Source organism: Acanthamoeba castellanii (assembly GCF_000313135.1).
Source record: "Acanthamoeba castellanii str. Neff unplaced genomic scaffold scf7180000084603, whole genome shotgun sequence".
Classification (NCBI taxonomy): Eukaryota; Discosea; order Longamoebia; family Acanthamoebidae; genus Acanthamoeba; species Acanthamoeba castellanii.
Window position 1 is genome coordinate 66,066 of NW_004457654.1, and position 21,429 is coordinate 87,494.

The 21,429-nt window shown below is 58.9% G+C and overlaps 10 protein-coding genes across 10 annotated transcripts; 4 read left to right on the top strand and 6 right to left on the bottom strand.

The window, feature by feature from the left end:
- Window positions 1-15: 15 nt before the first annotated feature.
- On the top strand, window positions 16-2,376 carry ACA1_067950 (uncharacterized protein; the record flags this gene model as incomplete). The annotated part of the gene is made up of 6 exons (XM_004352687.1): window positions 16-145; window positions 309-400; window positions 511-563; window positions 678-1,019; window positions 1,110-1,611; window positions 1,681-2,376. The coding sequence occupies 6 exons, from the start codon at window positions 16-18 to the stop codon at window positions 2,374-2,376; spliced, it is 1,815 nt and encodes a 604-aa protein (XP_004352739.1).
- A 127-nt stretch (window positions 2,377-2,503) lies between these two features.
- On the bottom strand, window positions 2,504-3,613 carry ACA1_067960 (carrier superfamily protein; the record flags this gene model as incomplete). The annotated part of the gene is made up of 1 exon (XM_004352688.1): window positions 2,504-3,613. The coding sequence occupies one exon, from the start codon at window positions 3,611-3,613 to the stop codon at window positions 2,504-2,506; it is 1,110 nt and encodes a 369-aa protein (XP_004352740.1).
- Window positions 3,614-3,762: 149 nt separating this feature from the next.
- On the bottom strand, window positions 3,763-6,146 carry ACA1_067970 (RhoGAP domain containing protein; the record flags this gene model as incomplete). Its single annotated transcript, XM_004352689.1, has 9 exons — window positions 3,763-3,831; window positions 3,934-4,144; window positions 4,240-4,392; window positions 4,470-4,585; window positions 4,714-4,939; window positions 5,031-5,120; window positions 5,284-5,351; window positions 5,430-5,906; window positions 5,979-6,146. The coding sequence occupies 9 exons, from the start codon at window positions 6,144-6,146 to the stop codon at window positions 3,763-3,765; spliced, it is 1,578 nt and encodes a 525-aa protein (XP_004352741.1).
- Window positions 6,147-6,968: 822 nt separating this feature from the next.
- Window positions 6,969-7,631, bottom strand: ACA1_067980 (uncharacterized protein; the record flags this gene model as incomplete). Its single annotated transcript, XM_004352690.1, has 5 exons — window positions 6,969-6,998; window positions 7,036-7,179; window positions 7,266-7,319; window positions 7,379-7,474; window positions 7,593-7,631. 5 exons carry the CDS (start codon window positions 7,629-7,631, stop codon window positions 6,969-6,971), a joined length of 363 nt encoding a protein of 120 aa, XP_004352742.1.
- Window positions 7,632-8,482: 851 nt separating this feature from the next.
- Window positions 8,483-10,014, bottom strand: ACA1_067990 (uncharacterized protein; the record flags this gene model as incomplete). Its single annotated transcript, XM_004352691.1, has 6 exons — window positions 8,483-8,525; window positions 8,582-8,735; window positions 8,991-9,031; window positions 9,090-9,210; window positions 9,265-9,898; window positions 9,955-10,014. The coding sequence occupies 6 exons, from the start codon at window positions 10,012-10,014 to the stop codon at window positions 8,483-8,485; spliced, it is 1,053 nt and encodes a 350-aa protein (XP_004352743.1).
- Window positions 10,015-10,656: 642 nt separating this feature from the next.
- On the bottom strand, window positions 10,657-11,194 carry ACA1_068000 (uncharacterized protein; the record flags this gene model as incomplete). The annotated part of the gene is made up of 3 exons (XM_004352692.1): window positions 10,657-10,760; window positions 10,820-11,030; window positions 11,099-11,194. 3 exons carry the CDS (start codon window positions 11,192-11,194, stop codon window positions 10,657-10,659), a joined length of 411 nt encoding a protein of 136 aa, XP_004352744.1.
- Window positions 11,195-13,446: 2,252 nt separating this feature from the next.
- On the bottom strand, window positions 13,447-13,819 carry ACA1_068010 (uncharacterized protein; the record flags this gene model as incomplete). The annotated part of the gene is made up of 2 exons (XM_004352693.1): window positions 13,447-13,550; window positions 13,630-13,819. The coding sequence occupies 2 exons, from the start codon at window positions 13,817-13,819 to the stop codon at window positions 13,447-13,449; spliced, it is 294 nt and encodes a 97-aa protein (XP_004352745.1).
- A 681-nt stretch (window positions 13,820-14,500) lies between these two features.
- On the top strand, window positions 14,501-16,130 carry ACA1_068020 (uncharacterized protein; the record flags this gene model as incomplete). The annotated part of the gene is made up of 4 exons (XM_004352694.1): window positions 14,501-15,317; window positions 15,395-15,727; window positions 15,897-15,952; window positions 16,005-16,130. 4 exons carry the CDS (start codon window positions 14,501-14,503, stop codon window positions 16,128-16,130), a joined length of 1,332 nt encoding a protein of 443 aa, XP_004352746.1.
- A 104-nt stretch (window positions 16,131-16,234) lies between these two features.
- On the top strand, window positions 16,235-17,674 carry ACA1_068030 (Gpatch domain containing protein; the record flags this gene model as incomplete). The annotated part of the gene is made up of 6 exons (XM_004352695.1): window positions 16,235-16,305; window positions 16,378-16,598; window positions 16,681-16,741; window positions 16,814-16,982; window positions 17,050-17,224; window positions 17,316-17,674. The coding sequence occupies 6 exons, from the start codon at window positions 16,235-16,237 to the stop codon at window positions 17,672-17,674; spliced, it is 1,056 nt and encodes a 351-aa protein (XP_004352747.1).
- Window positions 17,675-17,984: 310 nt separating this feature from the next.
- Window positions 17,985-21,409, top strand: ACA1_068040 (START domain containing protein; the record flags this gene model as incomplete). The annotated part of the gene is made up of 12 exons (XM_004352696.1): window positions 17,985-18,052; window positions 18,150-18,366; window positions 18,441-18,525; window positions 18,594-18,653; window positions 18,735-19,003; window positions 19,079-19,138; window positions 19,218-19,389; window positions 19,468-19,656; window positions 19,737-19,812; window positions 19,906-20,097; window positions 20,187-20,325; window positions 20,429-21,409. The coding sequence occupies 12 exons, from the start codon at window positions 17,985-17,987 to the stop codon at window positions 21,407-21,409; spliced, it is 2,508 nt and encodes an 835-aa protein (XP_004352748.1).
- Between the last annotated feature and the right edge of the window lie 20 nt (window positions 21,410-21,429).

Below are 21,429 nucleotides of genomic sequence, written 5' to 3' on the forward strand. Positions count from 1 at the left end.
AGGCACTAGGCGACCATGCCGGTGGTGGCGATGCTGGCCTCGGTCCTCCTGACCCTCACGTCGGGGCTGGTACTGGCCGCCACCTTCCTCTGGTGGCGATGGTGGCACACCCGCCCCACACGCCCCACCGCCCGCCCCTCCCAACGTGCCCTCCCCCTTCTCCTCCTTCTTCTCCTCACCCACATCTACTCTTCCTTTATCCCCCCCCACACGTCACCACCTTGTCACAAATTAAACCCCCCTTTTGGGGGGCAACGCACTGACCGGTCGGTGGCGGTTCGCTGGACCTGCGCGTGGGGCGAGTGCAGAGGGGCGGGAGTTCGGGGCGTTCGAGAACGTGATGCACCACTTGCGACAGGAGTGCGGGCATCACAACATGAGCCTCGTGCTGCGCTTCCACGTACCACTCCCACCCCACCTCCCCAGCCGCACACCGCACGCGATCACCACACGCCATTGCGATCGATCTCGCCTCACCCGTTGTGTGTGGCTGCACGGCGGCCACCGCAGGAGAGATTGGACTGCGAGCGCCTGCGCGATGCTCTGCGGATCGTGCAGTCGAGGTCCCTCGCCACCACCACCTCCACCTTCGCCAGCGTTCTCATCTCACTCGGGGGGCGTACATGTGGTGTGTGTGTCATATATGATGGTATGCGTGGGTGCGCGCGTGTACGCAGGCACGTGCTGCTCCAGTCGACGGTGGTGCTCGACCACAAGAAGCGGCCATCGTTCAAGAGACTCGACGACCCGCCGCCGATCCCACTGGTCGAGCTGGAGCTTCCCGACGCCACGGCCGACGAGCGCGGGGCGGAGGCGGCGAAGGCGAGGGGCGGGGAGGAGGCGAGCGAGGAGGAGTGTCGGGCGGAGGACCAGCGGATCCTGGCTCGCGAGCTCAACACCGGGTTCGAGGGCGCCCAGTCGCTCCTCCGCTGCACCGTCATCCAGTCATCCGCGCCGTCGATCCAGCGCTCCAGGAGCCTCGGCGATACTAGCGCAAGCCGCGTCCGACCGCGGGTGAGGTACGCCACCGCCAACTGTAGCTGTGTGTGTGTGTGTGTGTGTGTGTGTGGTGTGTGTGTGGACAAGGACTTGACGTGTGGAAACTACAGATTGGTGATCACGGTGGCGCACGATCTGATGGACGGGAGGAGTGTGGCGCTGCTGGGGGTCGAGCTCATCGAGCTCTATCGCCACCACTCCATGGCCTCACCGGACGTTGGCGGCCGCGGTGGTGGTCCTTTGTCGTCTCGCGCCCCATGCGCGGCGCCGATCCCGCCGCCCATCGAGGCGGTCATGTTGCCGGCGTGGATGCCCCGGCCGGTCGCGTTCGTGAGCCATCTGCTGTCCTTCCTGCGAATGCACCGCTGCTTCGTCTCCGATCGCGTGCAGGCGCTGCCCCACACGGCCCGCGTTAACATCTCGCCGCCGTCATCGTCATCTTCGTCGTCGTCGTCTCATCGCCGCCCGCTGTGGAGCACGGGCGTGGTCGAGCGGAGGCTTTCGTGCGAAGAGACGGCGAGGTTGCAGCGCAACGGGCGAAAGATGGGCGCCTCGATGGGCGTGCAGCTCATGACCGCCGCCTTCCTCGCCACCACCGCCGGCGCGCTCAAGGTAAGCTTTGCCCCCCCTTTCTCCCGTTCGCTCGGGTTGCGCTGAAGCGACCGGTCTGTTTTTTCGCAGCGAAGGGCGAACGTTTGGGGCGTGCAGTTGATCGACATGCGCCGGCAGCTCATGACCCACCAGTCCCGGCTGTACGACGACCCCACCGACCACTCCTCGGACAACGACGCCGCAGCTGGCGTGGCACCCACAGCGCTCGGCCAGTTCCTCTCCAGCGTGGACCTCTGCCACCACACCGACCCCGCCCTGCTGCCACCGCCAACCCCCGCGACCAGCGACAAAGGCCTGGAGGCCCTGTCGCCGTTCCTGGCCTACTTCCGGGAGCAGTGCGGAATCGTGCGAGCGCGGCTGGAGAGCCGCACGCGGCGCGGCGCGCACCTCACGAGCCTCGTATTCGCCCAGTACCTGGCCGCCTTCTCGGCCTACCACTCGCGCTACTTCACGACCCCGTTTCCGTGCCCAGCCTTCAGCATGAGCAACGTCGGGTCGATGGACGACGCCCAGCCGGGCGGGCCGCTGGCCGACGTCGTGCGCGCGCTGAACGGGCGCCACCCGATGCTGGACGACATGTCGTTCGGCGTGTCGGCGGCGTCGTCGTTCCCCTTCGTCTCCATCACGGCCCTCACCTTGCGCGGATCCCTGCGGGTGTCGTTCAACTACCCGACCAACACCGTCGCGCCCGCCGCCATCGCAGAGCTCGCCGACGCCTACCTCCGCGTGCTCCGCCTGGCCGCCACCGAGGGCGCACACGGCTGATATACGACACCACGTTGAACAATGAAGATGACGATTGTCAACTAACAATTCAACTATGTTTGCTCTTGAGGCAACAATGGGAATGTTAGCGTCAGAGAAGATGACGAAGACGGAAGAGTGGACAAGACTAGTCGTCCTCGTCGACGTCGAGGTTGATGTAGGCCTCGGTGAGGCCGTAGATGATGCCGATCCAGAGCGCGTTGCCGGCGAAGGTGAGTACGTGGGCCCCGAAGCCGCGATAGAAGCCGGCGCCGCCCTCGTTCGCCCAGATGGAGCGCACGCACTCGACGAGGCCCAGGTGTCGCAGCGCGGTCACGGGTTCGTCGTCGACGCCGCCCTGGGCCTCGAGTCGCATGCGCACCGTGAGGAGCGGGAACAGGAGCGTGTGCACCGCGAACGAGGCCACCACCTGCAGCGCGCTCACCACCGTCGCGTAGTTGAGCTTGGCCCGCAGCCGGTCGACGTGGGTGCCCGGGAGCTGTTCGCCGCGGCGGCGGGTGGCCCCACTGGCGGCCTGCTGGCGCGTCAGGAAGCCGCGGTAGGCGTGGCGCAGCGTGCGCAGGGCGACGTCGGTGAGGCACACCTCGGCCGTGCCGGCCACGACGTGGGCGCCCAGGCTGCTCATGTAGAGGCCCGTCTTGGCCCACGGGCTGGCGTAGTGCAGGTTGGCCCACACGCCGTCCTCGAGCAGCGGCACGTTGCCGCGCATGAGCACCACCGTGCGCAGGATCGAGAACGGGTGCGACACCACATGGACGGCGGCGAACACGGCGCACTTGACCGCCAGGTAGCCGGCGTAGAGGCCCGGCCGCGACATGACGTCGCCCTCCTCGAAGGCCTCCTTGGTGTGCTTGAAGTCGGCCCGGTCCAGCGTGGCCCACTCCAAGTAGCGCCGACAGACGGCCGAGGCCAGCACCTGGCCCAGCTTGTGCTCCACGAACTGGTAAAGGATGGTGTAGAGGGAGCCGGGGCTGTACATGAGGCCCAGGGCCGTGGGACGGGAGAGGACCGGGCGCTTGAGGGGGCTCGAGTTGCCGCGCCACACCTCGCGCCACACCCCCAGCGGGAAGGCGCGATCGTTGTCGAGGCGGTCGTGGTGGGCCTGGAATCGGACCGTGACCGCGCTCAGCAGGCCAGTGAAGGGCTGCAGCGGGAGCATCATCTCGAACAGGCGCTTGCCATGGTTGTTGCGGGCAGAAGCCCCCGTCTGGTTCCGTCGCACCGGCGGATTGTCCATCCTTTCAATCTTATGTGGTTAATCAAATGCAAAAAAACAACATTTACGCTATTCGAGGAATTCTGTGCAAAAGAGAAAAGGCGAAGAAAGTCATCTTTTGTCCGCCGTGATGTCCTCTCGTCTACGCCAACATCATCAACGCATTGTCATCATCCCCTCCAGTGTTTGAGCAATGTGTTCACAAAATCCTGAGCCAACTGCGCGTTCTCGAGTGATACCTACTCACACAGGGAAAAAAAACAACATCGATGCAGCAGTGGGTGAGCGACACACCAGGCGCAATGCAAGGCGATTCCCGTGGTTGGGGGAAGAGAGCGAACCTCGGCGTCGGGAGCGCGAAGAAGGTTGGGTCCAAAAATGGTGGCGAGGTTGGCGAGGTTCATCTTCGTCCGGCCCTCCACCTCGGGGGCCAGGAAGGTACGTAGAAATTCGACCAGGTAGAGCAGAGCCTTCTTGTTGAGCGGGTGCAGCTTGGTATTTACAACTTGCAACGTCGGCTGCACGGTGTCCGCCACCGCCAGACACTTGGGTCTTGTTGACACACGACACACGACACACGACACACACCGCACCATCAGCGTGGGAGGAACATAGCAAGACGTGAAAAGAGATTGGGAGATGGGTACTGGAGCTCGAAGGGGATGAGTGGGTCGGGTAGTTCTCGAAGCCATGTCTTGAGGAGGTTGGCCAAATCGTGCGGGTTGAGCGTGTCCAGCGTGTATCGGTTACACTCGAGCTCGGCCTTGAGGTCGTTGGTTCGCTTCGTATCTCCCTTCACCCTGTTGTTGTCGTCGTCGTTATCATGGAGTCAGCCAACGCGAGAGTAGCAGAGGGATCCTGCGGAATGGTGACGGACCTGAAGATGCCCAGGGCAGAGTGGCCGTTGAGTCTGAGAACTCCTTCGCAAAGGTGTACCATGATCTGAGGCACTTCCAACCCTATTCCCTTCTCCTTCTGCCAGTCCATGATCTCCTGTAGAGACATCACAAACGGTGATCCGCAAAAGGGTGCCTCCTGCGTTGCGCGTTGCGTGTTGTTGGCGTTTAGCGGCCACAAGAGCGAAACCGATCTCCATCAATTAATGGCACTGGCCACTGCACCTTCATCATTTCGATCTCGTGGTAGGAGGGCACTCGCGCGCTTGGTGGCGCCTCGCAGATCAGGTCCAGCTTCCGCACGCAGAATCGGGCGTAGGAAGCTTGTCGTGAGTCAGAGAGCTTCGTGTGCTCCCACAGGTGCTTGCGCAGCCACTCTTCAAAATTGCGCGTTGGTGGGAAGGTCACGCAGCAGAACGTCATGAGCTCCCACCCCTTGTAGAGTATCTCGCTGTAAAAATGTCAACGATGTGAGCTCTGGTGGCAAGAATGTGGCCTCAAGAAGAGAGAGAGAGATATGAGAGAGACGAGGGTATACGTACGCGGATGGCGTATCACAGGTTTGCTTACATATCTGGCAGTAGACCTCATCTCGTATTTGCCCCTCTCGCAGTGCCTCTTGTAGCAGCTCTCTGGCCGTTGCGATCTCCTCCGTTGGCCGCAAGGGCTTCTTTAGGCCTTGGTAGGTCAGGATCAGTGTGCGTGTTAAGGAACAATGCAGACGTAGCGAAGAGCTAAGATGAAAGAGATGAGAGGCCAGAGGAAGGAATGAAGGGTTTGAGGATATGTTGAAACATCTTGATGGCGATGGAGTGCAGCTCCGGCTTGTTCTTGAGGTCGAGCAGAGGACTATCCATATCTTTCTGCACGACCGCGGCGGGGTGTAAGAAGAAAGAGTCAGGGCACTTGCCTGCAGCAGCGGTCGCCGAGTCCGCGTGTACCTTCTGGAATGTGAGGAGGTCCTTGATTGGCACCTGCCGCTTGAAGATGCCCTTCTTGCGGGTCTTGAAGTACTTGCGTGCATAGCCCTCGAGCTGGAACTTGGCAATGTCGCCACGGACATCTTTCGGCAGAGGAGAGGGAGAAGATGTGATGGGGGTGGCAGGGGGCGGGCAGACGAAGTTGGGGCTGACCGGCAGCACGCTCAACGAGTGCCTGTCGAAGAAACCTCGCGGGTGGCGGGCGGCAGCGGCTGCCCCGAGGCTACCAGCGCTGCGCGGCGAAGGAGGAATGGGGGGCGAGGTGACGGTGGACAGCTCCTGCGATATGTACAAAACGCCGCCGCTGAGTGGCGGGGGCAGAGGAGCCGTGTGCCAGTCTTCGCCCAGGGGGTCGTCCGCCGGGTCCTTCGCCTTCTTGGGCCGTAGGGTTGTTGGGGTGTCGGCCGTCTTCGTCTTGGTGGCCTCCTGTAGCTTTTTCTTTGTGCGTTGAACAAGAAGAGGAGGAGAGGGTGAGGGATTCATGACGTGTGGTGGCCGGGGAGCCCGTACCTTGCGCGACAGGTTTCGTATGCTGGCCACTTTCCCCAGAAGCCCCAGCGGTGGAGGGGTTCGCTCGTTGTCCCCCGACTGCGGGGCGACCCGCGGGGACCTTGGAACGATTACCGAAGAGTCTCCCGGTCGTCCACCAAGGGTACTACCCTTCCTCTCCTTCATCATCTTCCTCGACAAAGGTCTTCGTCCTCTCTCTCTCCCCGTCCGAACTATGTGACCGTTCCTTTTCTCGATGCCTGCCGTCGTGTGGTCTTTAGTCAAGAAGCGTTCGATTTCCGTACTCCGCTTCAGCGCCGAAGTGACGGAAAACCAAAAAAGGAGGTGGATCCCATTTTTATGTACCCTGTTGTTCTTTTCACCTTCCTCCTCGCCTTGCCCGCTTGTTGTTGTTGTTGTTGTTGTTGTTGTTGTTGTTGTTGTTGTTGTTGTAGTTGTTGCTGCTCGCACGGTTGGTGTGGTTGCGGTAGTTGGTGGCGACGGTGCTGCCGGCGGCTGGACCTCGAGTTCGCTGTGACGTTGAAGCAGTCGAGTGGTGGGGGGACTGCCGAGGCTGCTGGGCCGCCTGCTTCCGCTTTCGTCCCGCCCCGTAGTTGTGATCGCCGCGTTGTTGCTGCGTCGTCGGGTTCTTGTCCGCCGAGCCGCCGCTGTAGCACTGCCAGGCGGAATGTCCGGGCCGGCCGCAGTTGCCGCAGTTGTGACAAGCGGACGTCGTACTCGCAGGTACCACCGGCGCCGGCGCCGACACAGCCGCCGCGGGCGCGGGCGACATCGTTACCCGGGGCCTCTTGTTCGAGTCCAGTGGGTAGGTATCGCGCGGCCACTGCGCGGGACGACCTGCAGTCCGCAACTGTGTTTCTCTGTCGTCGTCGAGGGGAGCCTTCCGTTTGTTGGTGGCACGACCAACTGCTGCTTGCGCTGCCTCGCCCGAGGGCGCGCAGTTCACGAACTGGTGGAAGAGCTCCTGTGCACCACCAAGTTCGTGAGGGTTCAAGGGAGCCACTTGAAACCTATCATGATCTGGTGAAAACGAAAATTAGACGTAGGGGGTACGTACCAGAACGCGAGGTGGGATCCAGGGGTTCTGCGCAATGCGATCCTCGTTCGACGAAGTTATGAACTGCCGAAGCGGCCCGGCGGCGAGGGCGAGCTGAGCCGTGAATGGCGTCATCATCGGACATCGAGCTAGGAATAGTTCGTGCTGTGTGGAAAAACGGGACGAACCGATTGTGTTAACACAACTGACAATGCAGGGAGATCGGAACTGCAGAACCAGAGGCCACGTACTTGCGTTTCTTCGGGTAGCAGCCAACCCTCGCGATTGCTCCAACGACTCAGTGACTGAGAGGAAAGGAGAAGTGAGATGGCGACGTGACACGGCCAGCAAAAGCACTAAGAACCTTTTCCCACGCCTCGCTCGTGCAAGCGGCCTCTTCGATCGCTATGCGAATGATCGACACCGTATCCTCATCGGTGAAGGCATAGCGGATGACTACCTGCGGCAGCGAGTTGGCCAGCCGAGCGGTGACTCGCTGAAGGGACTCGGTGGGAAGGGAGTCACTACAGGGAGTTAGACTCATCACCGAACGCAAATACAGAGGAGGTGAGACCTACCTTGCTCCGTCTGAGCGGAGGGTGAAGATCAGCCAGCATTTCTCGAACGAGACGAGGGCTAGAATGCTGTTGACCAATGCTCTCGCTTCGTCGTCGGACGAGAGCACCGCCGCAGGGCGGATAGTCATACATACTCTATCGTCGAAGATGATGTCGATGGGATCGCGTAACGTGCGTTCGATCAGGGCGACGTGCTGCTTCTCTAAACCTCGAACGAGGGAGTGATGCTGCAATAAGCCCTCGCTCGCCATCAGAGTCACTGGTTGAAGCTCAACCGACGCGGTGGTTTGCACAACCTCGCAGGCAACTGATGACAAATCTGGAAACAGGGTTAGTACGCAACATGGGTTGCGGGTAAGAGTGTACATCATACCTTGCAACAATTTTCCTGGCCACTTCCGAGCATCTATGTCGCGAAGCGTAATGGGATGGGCGGGGTGGCTCTCCGCCTGCCGTCCATGAAAGTGACCTCTGGACGATGAAGAAATGTGAGGAACCGAATGAGCACAGACTCCACTCGAGTAGCTTACCTCACGGCATGGCACCAAGCACTTACAAACTCGTCGCTGGAGGCGTGTTCTTGCCACACGGGTACGATGCACACTTCGGTGATGCGTTCTTGGGACAGCAGCGCTTGTAGTTCAAGCGACTCGATGAATGGGCGGTTGGAGTCGTAGACGGCGAGCAAGGTGAATGCCTCCCACGGGAAGTCGTTCCGGACGGCCTCCTTGGTCGCGATCCAGCAGTCCACGCCAGAATGCGCAAGGCAGTCACTAAAAGCGTCATGATCAGCAAATGTAACATCAGTCACGTAAAGTTTCAGGCGTACATAATGTCTCTTTCTCCGATTGCGGACGGGCGGCTAGCTTGCCCAGCTTGGATCGCCTGAATCATGGCAGGAATGATCTCAGGCTTATCAACCACCACAATGGCCTGTAACAGATATGAGGAAAGGCTGCCGCGGGGCGCTTCAACACGAAAGCAGGTACCGCACCCTGAATGGCCTTCCCGACGAGCGTGGAGGACGCGCTGCCTCCTGCAGCAGACCACAAAGCTTGCCAAAGCCTGGGTGTTCGAGCAGGAGACCCGCCTCGACTTCTCCTGCCAGCATTTCCAGCTCTCCGGCGAAGGCGCCAACTTCCGCTGCGCAATGGCGATTCACTCAGCAAGCGGCAGGAGTGCGGCAGGCTAAAAGGAAAGCTTCGGTGGCTGTACCTAAACTAAGCTGGCCTCCCATCAATGCCATGTGTAGCTGATCGCGAGCGAAAAGGACACCGCCAATCTTGATGGCCTCGATAGCGGATGTGATAGCGAGCAGTGTGCGAAACAGTGAATCGAACCCTGCGCCACTTCTTTCATGAGGAGCTCTGGTGATCGAAAAGAGGCGTCAGAGCGTACCGGGCGTATGTGCCGCTCCGTTTCGACCTTGCTCGATGCACCTGAGGAACCATATCAATACAGTCTACAGACGCAAAGCGCAAAGGGAAATGGGGGTACCTGAGCGATGCCAGAGTAACCGCTCCCGAGGGAAGACGGACATGGGGATGCTGAGCCTGAGCTGCCTGGAGCAGATAGTGCTGGCTCTCTTCGGCTGTTTGCAGGACGCTAGCGGTCGATCCTGTGGTGCAGGTCAGTTTTAGCGCTTGCGCGTAAGGTTCGTATTGTTTCTCACCTGAAAGAGCGACCTGCCAGGAGTGCTTCGCCTGCGCATGGCGCGCTATGTCCGGGTCGTCGAGTGCCCGGCACACGATCTGCTCAAGAGGTAGCGTCGTCACGAGAGCGGAAACTTGCTTCGTAGTGGTGCTCGGAGATGAAGACAGAGCGAGCCGCTTCCATCCAGGAATGTTGCCGAGTGTGTGCTTGATGACCGGGCGATAAGTGTCGAGCCAAGCGTCCTCGCCGGTGAAGTCGAAGAAAACACACGCCAGGTTCTCGAACAATGCTCTGCCGATCGTGAAATAGTGTGAGCTAATGCCGTAACTCGGAGCTAGGGTGTCGTACAAGCGATCTGCCGTGTCCGTGGCAAAGGAGCGCGCATCTGCGAAGACGAAGGCGCTCTCACCTACTTTGACGGTGTCTAGCTCTTCGACGCCCAACACGCCGTAGTTCGCATGACCCTGAATCAGCGACTTGTGATATTGCAGCGCGGCTCTTAGGTTGGTCGTTGAGCAGCTCAACCACAAGAGCTTGGTGCCGGGAAACGAGAGGTAGTTGAAGGCGAGCAGAGCTGCCACGGGATGAAAAGGAACGCTCGGAGGAAGAACTAGCAGGCTGTTACGCCGTCGGATCTGGTCGGCCAACTCCACCTGATACCGAACCACGGTCAGGTAAACCCCAGCAAAGAGCGCACATACAACCGCACCTGATAGTCGAGGAAAGGAGCGCCGCGAGGTATCTCCAACCGATAGTCACTGGCCCACATATCGGAAACGTAGCGGTGCACCTCAGGAAGAGCTGCCAGATTCTTGTGAGTACCAGGGGAAGATATGAGTTACGGGCACGGTACGTCTACCTTTCCCTCGGATCCTCATGTAGTCATCGATGGAATCCTATCACACTATTAGCACTAGCACTAACTTTCAGGTGCGGTTGTAGGTGCGCTCCAGGAAGAAAGACGAAGAGGCCTACCGTAATGGAAGTGAAGCACTTCGACGGATCTCGCGGATTCTCAGAGCGGAGGCGACGCGTTTCAGTGGGTGGTCGTTCCTCCAAAACGGCGTCCTGAAATAAACGTGATCAGTACAGAGGTTGTAAGTATGGGCTGGTGGGCATCTTACTTCCTTGACGCATTGGTAGAGGCACGGCTGCTCTGCTGGCTGATCCGCTAGCTCCTCTACAATGGCCGCGAACTCGCTCGGAGGAGGTAACGATTCTAACATCGACAAGTATCTATAGAGGAGACCTGGGGAAGGGAGATAGATTACAATGGGTGAAGTGTATGGAGAACGATCTCGAGAAAGCGCGAACCTGTGCTATCCGCTCGATCATCGAAAGTGCAGTCTTTCTTTGCCTGCCGAATGAAGACCAGCTCCTGCCACGATCATTAGCGGAATTGTCAATTCTCTCATGACGCATCAGTGGTGTCGATTACCTCTCCGAAGTTGGAGAAGACCTCGTCATCCAAAAAGATGAGGTTCGTAATGGGCTCCGGCTCTTCCTCTTGCCTCACTGACGTATTGATCAATGTGAGAAGACACGAAGAGGTGTGGCGAGACACATTGGCGCACCTGATGCTATCTCAAGCGAAAACTCTTCCCACGGTCGAGAGTTGAGCGTGATATTGTGGAGAGTATGCACCGCTGGCGGCTGCATAAGCGAGCTCGACAATCCGCGAGGCGTTTCATTCCACAAGGGCGGAAGCCGAAGCTCGAGTGTTTCAACGGGCTTAGAGCTACTAACGACCCGTAGGAAGGCATCAAGATAGCTTCCGTATGCGGCCTGCAGCGCACAGGTCAGTCATACGTACGCTAAGAGAGAACCGAACGAACCAGTACGAGAGTGCGCACCTTCACATCGTTTATCCGCGGGACTGGTAAGCTGCTGACCGCATCGTTGAGAAAGCGTATTTGCCCGCTCCAGAACTTCTCGGCCAGGACGATCATCTCTTGCTCGCTCGAAAGGCCCAGAGGCAACTCCGGAGCGAGCTTTTCGGGTGGCGGGTGCAGTTGCACGCAGGGCTGAGCGCCGGTGTATCGTGCGTGCTTCGGTGCTAGAAGAATGGCAGGGGCTTCCAGATATAGCAGCGGCACTGGTAACAGAGTCTAGGTTAACTCGAGTTGAGGCTCTACTTCGCAGCCTGAGATGCGCCATGTACCTCCACCTTTTGTTTCAGTAACTTCATCCTCCGCAGTCTCGAAGGACACCGGCGGGTCCTTCGCAGGAAGGTCTTCGTACGGTCGAGGCGGCTCATTCTTGCACACGCAAAGCCCTGTTCGCGAGATATCTTAGCCATTGCAGGTGCTGAAAGGCGCAAGGTAAGTACCCAGTAGGTCTGGAAGCGTCATATCGAGGGCCATATCCACATATTCGCTGCCACACGCGAACGACACGCTCTCCAGAAAAGAGCTTTGCTCGGCAAGGCCGAAGGCCAGGTGGCTCGGTTCTAGAAGCTCCGGCCCGCTTGAGGCGCGACACGAGAAGCTCTCCCGAAGAGGTCCGGAATCGACGGTTGCCACGTCTGCCGAAGTCCCAGTCTGCGGCTCCAAATAGTGTAGAACTCTTTGGAGAAGGTCAGAGTGGCCAAGGAGCGAGAACTCCGAGTACGTACTCATCCGGATAAATGCTCTTGAATGCCAGAAGCTCTTTCTCTGGCTGTCCGGAAGTGAAGCTATGTAGTAGGGACCTAGCGAGTCTCGGGTCGAAGTAGCAGATCGGTGAAACGGTCGAGAAGGGAAGTTCGACGCACTCGATATCGACGTGTCGCGTGCGGCCGACAGGACGTGAATCCAACAGCAGCTTTTCATCACCAAGCTTGTGTTCATTGCGATTGACCGGAACGGGAGAGAAGAAGCTCGAGAGGTCCTGAGGAAACTCCGAAGTAGAGGTCTCAAGACAGCTCTCCACCTCCCACTCGAGCTGCGTCCCGAGCTTCCCAAGAAGCTGAAGCGGGAACGTGGCGTAGCGCAAGTAGTCCCTACACATAAAAGACGGTTGGAAATAACAACACGGCATAGCATTACCAAGGTTCGTCGCGCATACCATGTGGTGTCCTGGTCCGCATCTACACGGGGTACCGGTAGAGCGGCTATCAGGGCCAAGCTGCACGCATGCTCGTTCGACTTGAGCGCAAAGAAGTCTGCATAGATAGAACGCGAAGGTGAGGCAAGAAGCTGGTTTGTTACGCTTAACCAGAGCCCTGGCTACTCTTCTCTGGAGCGAGGCGCGTACCTCTGCTCAGAAACTTGAGCCGCATTGTGTCGAGTAGAGGAAGATCGAAGCAGGAGACGTGGCTTGTCTGGCAAAAGTGCCGCAAAAGAAATGCGGCTTGGTTTTGCCTGCCTGTGTCTGTGGGCATTTCTTTTACGACCCTTTTGCCAGACAGCAAGCACACAAGTAGGAGACACGGACGCAAGGCGATGCAGAACGATAGACCTTCACCTGTGAAGCCATTCATGTCGCGCACTAGCGAAATCGATCCAGCAGTGGACGGGGTACGTACACTCTTTTTCGGAAGTAGAACTTCGCGTCTCGGTCGTGTAGAGGCTAACCGTGTAGAGCCACAGGCCGCCCCGCCAGAGCAGGCGCGTAGCCGCAGCCCGCCCCGCTTTCCTTTCCGCTTCTTTCCTTCGTTCGGCAGCAACCCGTCGTCAACCAGCGGATCGGCTGCAGCAGGCATGCGTAGAGACGTAGCTGCTGCTGAGCCGGCAACCTCTGCGGTCTTTCCAACGCCTACGGTCGGTACGAGCACCAACGGAGATAGGCCTGTTCTTTCACGGTTCTTCGCCGCGCCGTCCTTCATCCCGTCGAGGCCGCTGGCTTCAAGACCTTCGTTCTGTCTGCCACCTCGCCCTGCGGCAGTATCTCTCGGCGGCTCAAACCCCTCGGGCCTCATCTTCTCGTCGCCAACGCGCCCGATTGTAGACGCTCGTCCCACCCCGAGTCTGTGCCTCGAGAACGAACTCGGTGTAGAAGCGACAGCTCACACTCGAACGATCGACACGGTCCCAGATCCAAGCGGCAAGGTACCTCGCGCCATGCCCTTCTCTGTTTCGCGACTAAGAAGTGAGCTCAAACAGTTAGCGAAGCAAGCGGAAGTCTCTCTCGAACCTCCCAGTGAGGAAGCTCCTAGTGAGCCGCAAGGGCGTACCTCACCGCGTGAAGATCTGTCGAACAATGCCGAAGAGAAGTCGGCGCACTACATCGGCTGCGATCCAGCGCTCGACACGGGACGCGAACGGGACGAGGGGCTCAGCACTTCCGACGAGGACAGCGACGAGGACCGGAGCACGCCAAGCGACCCTGAAGAGCAGACGAGAAGCGAGGAAGCCTCGGACGAATGGCCGAACCCTGCCGAGGCTCAGATGTTAACTGCACCGACGGAGCCGAGCGAACCCGCTCCCGAGCCCCTTTCCGTCGAGGCGTCTTGCGTCGTCGAAGTGGTACCGCAGGAACTCGGCCATGTCGAACCACGAGTGCCTTCCGCGCCGGCCAGCCCTTCGAACCTCGGAGCACTGGTCGCTCGTGTAGAAGGTGAGTTTGTCGAAGCGGAACCGAAGGAGCTCGGCCATGTCGAACCTCCAACGCCGTCCGCGCCAGCCAGTCCTTCGAACCCCGGAGCACTGGTCGCTCGTATCGAGGTCGAGTTGCTTGCAGAGCCGCAAGTACTGGTCCCGACGTCGTCGGTTGACGCTTGCGTTCAATGGTCGACGCTCGCGGCAGCACTTCTCGAGCCCGCCGGTCCGAGCAAACTGACAGCGGCGGAATCCTTCGTGCCGACCGAAGACCTAACGTGTAAGCTCGCGTTGCCGGAGCCAATAGAGCCTCTTCCGTCTGTCGAGGAACGAGCCCTGGACGAACCTACCGATGAGCCTTCCGAACGCGTGGCGGTGGAACCGGAGGCGATGCACTCGAGTGAAGAAGGGCCGGCGCTTCGTGAACTGAGTGAACCGACAGCCTACCTCGTATCGACCGAAGGCCAGGCGCCTTGTGAACTCCAGGCGAGCGAACCGGTGTCGGTGGCATCTGTACTCCTCGAAGCTTGCGGGTATACACTCGCCGGGCCTCCGACGGCGTGCCTCGTACCCGAAACGAAGTCCTCGGAACCACTCATCTGCGAAGCGCGAGCACCGGTACAACCGCTGGCGACGGAGGTCGCGGAGGAAGCGCTGCCTGTGGAGCCGCAGGCTGCTGATCAAGATCGGCCGAGCGAGAGCGAAGTAGAAGGAACGCAGAACGAGCCTGCCGTCGAGATGTCGGAACCGAGCGCGGAACTCGAGCTGGGGATGGAGATCGAACCCGTGATCGAGGAATCGAAGGATCTTCCGAATCAGGGAAAGAGCTGCGGGAGCATAGAAGAGGAGGAGAGCACGACCCAGCCAGCGCCAACCATAAGCATCGAAGCGGAGAACTGCAGCGGCGATACGGAAGAAGCGATTCGTACGGAGGCCGATTACGTAACCGTCGAGCAGCCGATCGCATTCGATGGTGAGCTCGAGGACCACGTCGAACTCCGAGCCGGGTCTGTGCGAGAAGCGGACAAGGTCCAAGAGGAGATCGCGGCGGCATTCGGTGAGATCACGGTAGAGACGCCCAACACGACGATCAACAACGACAAGGAAAAGAAGACAGACGAAGAGAAACTAGAAGAGGAACACGAGAAGCAAGAAAGCTCGGGCGAAGGAATGCAGAACGAGCACACGATCGAAGAGAAGACCACCGAGGAGAACGAAGAGCGAAAAGAGGAAAGCGATAAAGATCGAATGGACATTGAGGTGGCACCACAAGGAGAGGAGGAGGCGAACGAATCGATCTCGTCGTTGATAGAGGAAAGCGAGAAGGAAGAACGCGAAGCCGAAGAAAACGACCAACGCGAGGATACAACAGATCAACGGGTTCAAGAAGACCAAACGGAACGAGAGATGAAGGTCGAGAAGGAGGAGGTACCGTGCGCGAGCGTCGACGCGTCCAGCTCGTTCGACGTCTGGCTTCGGACCGAGGTCTTGCCGCTCGACGATACGCGCCCAAGCCCGACCACCAGGCCGAACGATCCCCTGGCCAGCGTCACCAGTGCGCGCCTGCCTCCTCTCGCCCGAGCTAATGTCGGTCTAACCACCGTGTCTCTTCTCTCTTCTCTCACCGCTCAGTCGATCGACCGGCGAGCCCGGGAGGAGCGGAGGAGCACGATGCGTGGCAGCGTCTGCTCCGGCAGCTCAGGCAGAGGGCTAGCGAGGGCAGGGGCACCACGGCGGAGGTGGAGGCGGAGCGAGCCCCGGCCTTCGACGGCTGCACCCTTCCCGCGGCCGAGGGAAGCGAGCCGCAGTTCGCGTGCGGGGGCCGCAAGCGAGGCTTGGCCGAGCTCGCGGTCACGGGCGAGGGCAGGGAGACGAGGCCTGGTACCCCGCCCGGGAGCCCGCCGCGGAAGAAGGCGTTCGAGGTGTTCAAGGAACCGGCCGACGTCGACGCGGTTGTTGCCACTGGTACGTTGCGAGATGAGACCCGCTTCGTGCGCAAAAGAGGAGCTGTGCGCTAACTGCTGTGCATGTAGGCTTCCCTGACTTCTTGGTGTTCGAGTACGTCACGAGCACTAGCACTTGGATCAGCTGTAAGCATGATTGCTCATCAACTTGTGCAGACTGGCGTTGGCAGGCATACCCATGAAGTTGTTCGACAAGCCTCGACCGCCTCTTCCCTACGCGAGCAAGGTAAGATGGACGTAGCGGCCGGCGCACAGGCGATTTCCTAACACAACCCCAGTCTTTCTGCAGCGCCGTGGGGAGGAAACGAAAGCGAGTGCAGATCCTCCACCCCAACGCACAGCAGCCCAAGGCGAAGCCATTGGCAATGCTGGACCCATTCGCCACGAATGAATGGGAAGAGTAATGGGCACCAAGAAACAAGGAAAGCATCCAGAAATAAAAGAAAATGATGTGGCGCAGTAAAACTCCTCTGTTATTGTTGTGTGCAGCCGCCAGTCAAGAACAAGCATGCCGAGGAAGGACCAGCGCCCTTGCGATGACAGAAATGTGGCCTGGGCCACCGACAAGGGCCGCTTCGGGTTCGTGGTTTTTGTAGATGTGGCAATCTCGAGGAATTCAATTCAATCTCTAAATTTCTCTCTTCATCTCAGATTTCAGATGTTGGAGAAAATGGGCTGGAAGGAAGGCAAGGGCTTGGGCGCGAACGAAGATGGAACAACGGAGCACATCAAGGTAAAGAAGAAGATCGATAACCAGGGTATCGGAACCGAAACCGTCACACACAACAAAAACTGGCTCGAGACCTCGGTTGCGTACGAGTCCATCCTCGCCAGTCTCAACGCTTCGTATGGCACCAAGCCCGACACCACTGGTACCAATCACCAACGGCTTTGTTTCATCTCTGCGATTAATTTCTAAAAATTAATCGCGCCACATCATCACAATGGGCACAGAGGAGAAAGAGAAGCCTGCAGAGAAGCCGAAGGGCGTCGTTGGCAGACCCAGAAAAGTGTTGTACGTACACTCGAAGGGAAGTCGTTGGCGTCGCAAGCAGATGTGCTAACGAACTTTCAACGCTCATCGCAGGTACTCTCGTATGCTGAGGGCCAAGGATCTGGCCAACTACTCGTCGGAAGACAAGAGCGCCATTTTCGGCGGCGTCCCGTATGGCGTGGCGGCAGCGGCGCAGGAGGAGAAGGTGGCCACCACCACCACCGAGGAGGTCAAGGTCCAGGAGGTGGGCAGCGAAAGCGAGGTATGTGAGCGACAACATAACACGCTACGCTGTGCATGCGCTGATCACTTGGTGTGGCGTACATCAGGAAATGGAAGAGGAGGAGAGCGACAAGAAGAAGTCGAAGAAGTCGAGGAAGTCCGCCGACAAGAAGGAGGAGGGTAAGGGAGAAGAGGAGGAAGACAAGGAAACCGACACGGTCTCCGGAGTCACTACTACCACTAGTGCCGTGAGTTTGCAGGACTATTTCAAGATGAAGATGGGTACGATACATGCATGATCAGCTGTTGATCCGTGAAGATGAAAGCTTTCATCGCGCTGACGGTCGGTTCCCGTTGTGTGTCTTCCCAACAGCTGAGATGGCGAGGAAGCGGGCAGGAGGCGACGTCAGCACTCCGCAAGTGTCGGTCGCAGCAGAGAGCCGACAGCCTCGGCAAGCAGTCGCCAGCACTGACGAAAAGGTGGAGAAGAGGGACAAGAAGAAAAGGAAGCGAGAAGAGGAAGAGACAACGGAGGAGCCCAAGAAGGACAAGAAGAATAAGAAGAAGACCAAGAAGAGGAAGCAAGAAGAGAGCGACGCTGGCAAGTCGAAGAAGGAAGACGAAAAGAAGAACAACAAAAAGAAGAAGAGCAAGAAAGGCGAAGACGAGCAAAAGAAAAAGAAGGAGAAGAAGAACAGCAAGAAGAAGAGCAAGAAGGCTTCGTCGTTGTGAAGTGTGCGACAATTTTCACCATTTTTTCTAAAATTACAAAACAATTTACAAAATCATTTCGAGTTGTTTTTCTTTCTTGTTTTCCTCCAGCGAGACGGTGCCTGCAGACCTCTCCCGTGAACTTCCGCGGTTGAGCCCACCCTCCTCTACTCGGCCTGCCTCACCTGTCCTCGGTGTCAACTCACTCTCTATCGCAAGAGAGCTTTCGGCCAAGAGGTGATAGTGATCGGTGTAGAGCAGTTTGGATCAGTTTGATTACATTTCATCATCAGCCACAGTATTAGATCAGAGGGATCACCTCCCTTTCGCCATGGTATTTGTCGAGCCCTCCAAGTCAATCAACGTGCACGGCCTCTGGCTGGATGAAAAGAGAAATCGGTTCTTCGTTCTACAGCGACACAGGTGCTCTCCCCACTCGTTCGTTCCACTATGCCCAGCTCTCATCTGTTGCGCGTTGTTATGTATGCTACTTCAGAGCGGCAGAAACAGCTCTGGGCTCCTCGCTCCAGCTCGTGAGGAACATACTTGGACCTGCTAGTGGGTATCGCCTCCTCCCCCAGGTCTCGTTCTTCTGCGGTGGCTACTGCTCACTTCCCTATCTTAGAGCCGATGGGTACCGCATCATTGCGTCCACGTCGCCTTACCACCAAGTGGCCTCAGCCTTCGACCATCAGGAGATCCTACAAGACTGGGTACTACTGCCACTCTCTCTGTACCGCATCGCGGCGTAGCGCATCAGCTCACGCGGGGGTGCAACTGGCAACAGGGATGGATCGAAGAGCACCTCATGCCCCTCGCGGAGAGGGTGGAGGGGCGCGACTTCCGTATACTCGCCATCAAGTACTTCTCTGGTGCGTTCTTCCGTCGTGTTTGCGCATCGCACTGGGGTGGTGCAGCGTACTTACGGCCTCTCATGCAGACTTGGCGCGCGGGAAGCCCTTTCACTTGCCCCGCATCGGGTCGGTGCATGTTGACCTCAGTACGGCCCTTCTCCATCTCCTAGTACTGGCAGCTTGTGCAAGGTCGGGCGCGAGAAGCTAATCCACCCCCCCCCTGGCAGATCGGCTGGACAAGCAAGAAGTGCTCGAGGAGCAGCGGAAGGACCTGCCCGATGAAGAGGAAATCGCTGTGTTGGGTCCAGATAACCCGGATGAAGACGCCGTCGACGAAGTGGATCTCGACACCGACGACGCCATGTCCCCCAGGAGCGCCTACGGCGGTGAGTGGACCGATAAGATCATAGGGACCGATGCCGACCCTAGTGTCTCCTCCTCAGAGACTACTGATTTCAGCGCCGGTGACAAGGAAACTCGGCCAGACCTCCAAGCGGTACTGAGTACCACGCACCTCATGGCTTCACTGCTGCCTGATGGTATGGATGTCACGTTCCTAACGTAAGGGCAGGCTTCCGGCGCTGAGAACGGCGAGTCGGTGGCCGAGTGGCCTGGACTGCAGTCGATGCCTGTGCGCCCACTAGCCCTCTCTCGCCCAAGTGCAACAGCAACTGCCCACTTCGTGGTGCTGACTCGTGATCATCGCGCAGGAACAGTTCACGCACCCCGAGGAAGCGTTCAGTTGGCTGCGCGCTATGGCCCGCGGTACCGAGTACGACGGGTGGCGCTACGTCGAGGAGGAAGCGGGCGTCACCTTCTACAAAAAGGAGGTGGAAGGACCCGGGGGCAAGCGCGAGATCTACAAGGGCGTTGTCGTCATTGGTGCGCGCCGATCTTACCTAACACGGCTCGTCGTTGTTGTCTCATCTTTCGTCGTTCGTTGGCCTTTGCTGTGCGCAGATGCCCCGGCCAAGAACATATTCGAGATGATCAACAAGGCCGAGAAGTGGCCCAAGTGGGATCGGACGCTGAGCAAGGTTCAGCTTCTGGACAGGGTCGACGACAAGAACGAGATCGTGCACATGCACATCAAGAAGTTCTTCCCCTCCTTCTCCTCCCTCGCACAAGCCGTCAACATGTCCAAGCGAGGTACGACGACCAAAGCACAACACCACATTGGTCTCGTGTCATGTGTCCGCATTGCCCAACCCTGACTCTGTCGTGACCAGCCGAGAACGAGCGCGACATGGTCGTATTCAAGTCGTGGGGCAGACACGAGCGCGATTCCTATGTTCTCTATCTCAGGTTTTTTTGATCATATCCCTCTTTTGAAGTTCATCGCTCAACTTCGTTTCATTCACCACTCTCTATTCCCTTTGCAACATTGCCTCTACACAGGAGTGTCGATTACGACAAGCTGGCGCCCGAGCCCGGCGTAATGCGCATGGAGACCGATGGCTGTGGCTTCCTGGTCGAGCCCATGAATTCTATCTTCCCGTCCTCCGCCTTCCGCTCCCCCTTGAGCCAATCTTCGGGCGTCGCGGCCGCCTCCATCGTTACCTTCGTGTCCGATATCGACTGGAAAGGATGGTACATTCACACCGTTCCGCTGCGGAGGCTTCGGTCTGGCACGCACGCCCTAACTGTTAGTATTCTATTCCTCATACGTTGATTCATAGGCTCACGCCCATCATGGGCGAATACGTCCACTTCACCAAGGTCATGCTCCTCAAGGAGATCAGGAACAGTTTCACGCCCGATCTGGCGTTTGTAGGGCGACGGAGTACCGCGGCTCTGCCAAGCGCAGAGGACGAGCAGGTGAGAATCCTCACCTCATGCGCACGTTATAAAGTATAGCCTTTGGGTGGTGCGAACGCTAATCTCAACGTGTTCGCGAGCGTAGCACCACCACCACCAACAGGAGTCTCAGCAGTATTCGTTCCAGTCGGCGATGAAGGGCTTCACGACCTTCGTCGAGGAGAAGAAGAAGCAGATGATCGAAGAGCGCGAGCGGAGGAAGAGGGAGCGGAGCAAGGAGAGCGCAGACGAGACGCCAGCTGAAAGCGAGGAGGAGCGCGAGATTGGGATGCTCGACAAGCTCAAGGCCATGCTCGACACCGCCAAAGCCTCGGACAAGCCCACCGAAGGAACAGCAACAGCAACAGCAACAGCGGATGCCGAAGGGGACACCGCCATAAAGAGCGACAAGGGGCTGTGGGGCCAGTGGAAGCAGGCGCTGACCCTCAAGACCGCGACGGGAGCTGCTACCACCGACAGCCCGTCATCTGCCGGTGACGAGACTGCCGGCGCCGCCGCCGCCACGCCCACGCCTGACTCATCGGCGCCAACACAGTCCATGACGTCGGGGTGGCTCAGCCGGGTCAAGGGAGCGCTTGCCAAGGACGAAAGCGCAACGGGGGCGAGCGCCCCGGCGGTGTCCACTTCAGCGGCGGGCGAGGCGAAGAAGGCGAGCTGGTTCGGTCGAGCGACAGGATCGCCGGCCGAGAGCGCTACTGCCGAGGCCAAGAGCCCCGCAGGCCCCGACACCAATGGCGGAGGATCGAGCTGGCTCAACCGGATGAAGGAGTCGGTGGCGGTGGTGACGGCCAAGAAGAGCGACGAGTCGGGCATGGAGAAGGGCTGGCTGGAGAGGATGAAGGAGGCCGTCAAGACCAAGGAAGCAACCAACGCCTCGACGACTGGTGCGCCAGGCGACGACGGGAGCCCGAAGAGCGAACAGAAGACGCTCACCGTCATCAAGTTCAGCATCATGGAGGACGAGCAGGAGAACAACGGCAAGGGCAAGGAGGTCGAGAAGCACCACCACGACGAAGAAGACGACCCAGCCGAGGAGACCAGGAAGCAACAGCACGACGACAGCAGCACCTTCGGCCTCATCTAATCCATGCCTCCCGCCCGAGT